We start from the raw sequence: 4148 nt of genomic DNA on the forward strand, positions 1-4148 counted from the left end.
TTGCTTTATGTGCCTCCATTCTTCTCTTGTGACAGATATTTGCATGCAGTTGTTCTTGGGATCTCTGAAGTTGTATTTCCTCAACTTCTTCATAAAGTTGCACAACTTCTCCAATTAAAGTCCAAAAATTCTAACTATTAGGAGTAAAGTGGGTGGTTATTGGTAACATTTGAAATTTATTAATAGACTTTTCGTTATCATTTTTTTTGTTTCTTTAAAATGAATAATTAACAAAGAGTTCAGTGAACAAAAATGAATGAAAATTGAAACATGAATAGTAATTGATGTTCTTTCCCTCTAGTCTTTTCCATGACTAAACAAATATGCAACACGAAGATCCCTGAATACAAAGATCAAAGGATAATTAAAAAGTTAACATTTATGAGAGTTTTTAATTGAGATTTCTATTGAAATCGAGAAATACATTCTCCTAATTTTTGGGAGACTCGAACCTCGAGGGCTACAAGTGTGAAAATAGTAAATCTCTCTCGGACACAACTCCTTCCACAAAGCAATGACTCAAGTTTACTTTTGAGACATCGGATTCGGGGAAGAGCTGACACACAACGCGGAGATCACGCGTAAAGTCCGCGTGAAAGAAGCTTTTCGTTTTCGGACGCGGTAACAATCATATTTTTCTTATTTTATGTTTGGGAATTCGTACTGCTTTTTAAAACTGAACCGTGTATTTCCAGGTAACAAGGACTCTATTACATGATTGTAACTTCAGTTTGAAGCATCCACTTATTACATATACCAAGGACTGCTTTTGCGCTCTCCACCTATATGCACACAGATTCCATTTCTCAATTGAAACTAAAGATTTACTGCTAATATCGCCTATACATTTCAAGTCATGGGAGTTGGAGCGGCAGAGAAACCTCTTATTAAGAGGCGTTTCAGGAAAATGGCGAACGTTATAATTTTCCTCGTTAGAAAGTGTATGGTGAAGCGCAGGTGTTCGCACGAAGAATTTACGAAGACGGGAAAGCTGTTGGCAAATAATTGGAGGAATATGATGCTTCAGAGCGGATCGAATGGGCCATTTGGTCTGAGAGAATACGAATTCTCATGCTCCAACAGCCCTGCATTCACAAACAAGCTCACAAGACCAAGGCAAGTACGCAATTTCTTTTCCTGCGCACGTACCACTACTTTTGAGGCTGAGGAAGAATACAATATGAGAGTAGACATTCTGCAGCCTTGCAATTTTCCTGCAGTCGAAGAGGGTGCCAGTCAGACATACGATCTGGGCGATGGAGAAGAGTTGGGTACTCCTGTGTCCCGCTCAATTAACGTCAGAGTGGACAGAGAAGCGGAGGATTTCATTGCAAGATTTCACAGCCAAATTAAATTTCAACGCCAGATCTCTTTGTTAGAGTACGAGGAGATGCTTGCTCGAGGTGCCTGATGCGGACATGTTCCATTTATTTCATTTTTGGCAATAGTCGTGATGTACATTAGCTTAGCTAGAAGAGTAAACATGTATTCAAATGCATTTGGAGATTATTATTTTATTGCCGTCGGATTTTGAGGAGAGAGTTTCTCATTGATTGTATATGGATGTCCACATCAGTAAAAAAATTTTGTTTGTGCAATATTTATCTGTCATTACGTAAACCTGAATCAACTGGAACTAAAACACTTAATTTTTCACGACGATCGTGGGGGAATGCAGATCATCCTCATCACTACATTGTTATTATGGTTATATATATAATCGTCATCATCAATTTCCTTCACTAAACCCCAAATTTGTAGCATCTATATGTGGAGCTTGGGATCGGAGAATCCATTTGGAATGTAGTTTACAAACCATTCTACTACCTTACTAGCTCCCAGCTGTTCGCACCATCGCTTCTACTTTTACCTTCTCATGAGGCCTCTCGCCACTTCCACTTTGATTCACATCAATGCCAGACTCCAATGATATAACTTTGGACAGGACTAGATTCCAATGTCTCATGTTGATAAATGCTCTTTATACCTTCTTATTTAAGGAAGCTAAGAGTAGAAGACATGAATGCTTGGTACATGCCACATGTGCCCCCACTCTTGAAATCAATCATTAACCAAACTCCTTATCTATATTTGATCTTCCTCAATGTCTAAACACAATTGCTATCCATCGTCTATCCTAAGGGATCATCCTTGTGTGTGATATGACATTTAAGTTATTCCACACGATCCAAATATTAGTTTTTTTCTAAAACAAATACTATGTAACAAATGTTAAATATATAAGATTATGGGACCCTTGTTAAACCCACGCTTAGGGTTGAGGGAGCTCGGAAAAATCCTATGTTTTCTGGTTATGGGAGCCTGGGAAAAATCCTTGGTTTTTTGCTTCTTTTTTGGACAGGTTGGATGCTCGCAGTTTTCAAGGGGCCAGTTTGACCAGTTTGTGTTTTTGGTTAGGATCAGGTCTTGCTATTAGTGAGCTGGAGACTCTGTTACAGGTTAGGGGAGCCTTAAAAAACCCTATTTTTTGGCTGGGGGTGCTAGATAAACCCTCGCTTTCTGTTTCTCAGATCTATAAGATGGTTTAGATCTGTTGTTGTTGTTAGCCTAGTTTGCATTGTCTATAATTTGCGTTTAGCTGGTGGTTGTTTCGCTTTGGTTGCTGTGTTTTGCAGCCTCTGATGCCACATGTTCCTATATGACTATGACTTTGTTGTTGTTTAGCCTTGTTGGATCCGTTTGCAGCGTCCCTTTGGTGGTTCCAGATCCCTGAAAAATCCGAGGGTTTCAGGTCCCTTCAAAACCTATTGTACGGGGTTTCTGTTCCCCTCAAAACCTGTTTATCCTAATAAAAAACAAATGTTAAATATATTAGTATACCTATATTCTAAAAAAATATACGTAAAATAATGTCGAGAGATATCACATAATTGTCTTGCATGTTTATTAATTGTCAAGAAGGACATGGAACTGAATAATGTTGCACTTCTTTCAATCTCATTAAAGATGTAATGGTTTCATATACTTAGAGACAAGTGGCAATGATTCTATTTTATTCAAAGTAATAAAATAATACTTATAGAGAAATAGAAACATGCATGCATTTACTTGTCATCTACACATCAAATTTATTCAAAATCAATTTTTTGTTTACGGATATTTGTATGTCATTGTAGATGCCTCTCGACATAATAAAATTATAAAATTGTGTTAGATATATGACACTTTCTAATACATAAATATTAATAATTATTATTTTGTGTGGCATGTCACTATTAATATATTGGTTTAAAAAGGAAGATAAAAGGTCATGGACTAGATAATTTTTTTATTATTTTCATTAAATTTTTTGTTAATGAATACATGTGATTTGGAAATGATATGGCTACATTAGTAATTTTCTTTAAGGATTCTTAGTAATGCAGTAGGGGGAGAGGGAATACCATCCTTTGGTGGGACATAAACACAAGTAGAATTCTTCTTTGAAGGAGGATCCAAAGCTTTCCACTCATGGTAAAGGTCAAAGAAACTAATATGTTATATGTAAGGGAATGAATTGACTTAGAAGGAACCACCAACTCATGTGATAAAGAGTACCAATAAAAAGATAAAATAACAATTGAGGTTTTTCCATAAGGAATCAAAGGTTTCTACCCTCAATAATATTATGGATGAGAAAACCTCGAAGATAATGGATGAATGTGTGAGTATTTTCCTTACCATCAAGATCTTATGTGTGGAAAATTAGATGGATTCTAGTTATATAAGAAGAAACTTATTGTGCAAGGTTCAATATTCTTATGAATTAAAAATACTATAATTGTTGAAACTTCACAACCACATTCTTTACTTACATATGAATTTTGAAAAAGTTAATTTTAGTATTAGAATACTAAAAGTGTTTGAATCTATAGACACTTCTATAGGAAGAAAGCTCTAAAAGATACCAAATAACAGAAATATACTCATATACTACCAAAATCCCCAAACAAATAAATCCATCAACTTATAGGATTTGGATGAAAACGATTTAGATGAATCCAGTTCTAGGGGAAGTCTATAAAATAAATTTGAAAGTGTCATACCTATCATAAGCTAGGCACTCTGGATTTTAAATAAAATCCAAATAGTGAATTCTTTCATCTAATGTACAAAAGATCTGTTGGCGTAGCTATCATTACTTATAT

General features: G+C 35.5%; 1 protein-coding gene across 1 annotated transcript; it reads left to right on the forward strand.

Moving 5' to 3' along the window:
• Positions 1–716: 716 nt before the first annotated feature.
• Positions 717–1598, forward strand: LOC131857066 (uncharacterized). Its single transcript, XM_059209102.1, has one exon. The coding sequence runs from the start codon at positions 857–859 to the stop codon at positions 1409–1411; it is 555 nt and encodes a 184-aa protein (XP_059065085.1). The 5' UTR covers positions 717–856; the 3' UTR covers positions 1412–1598.
• The last annotated feature ends 2550 nt before the right edge of the window (positions 1599–4148 follow it).

This window comes from Cryptomeria japonica, chromosome 7 (genome assembly GCF_030272615.1).
Source record: "Cryptomeria japonica chromosome 7, Sugi_1.0, whole genome shotgun sequence".
Lineage (NCBI taxonomy): Eukaryota > Viridiplantae > Streptophyta > Pinopsida > Cupressales > Cupressaceae > Cryptomeria > Cryptomeria japonica.

What these genes read in the sequence shown, in the direction of transcription:
- LOC131857066 (XM_059209102.1), top strand. Translation starts at nt 857, where the DNA reads ATGGGAGTTGGAGCGGCAGAGAAACCTCTTATTAAGAGGCGTTTCAGG.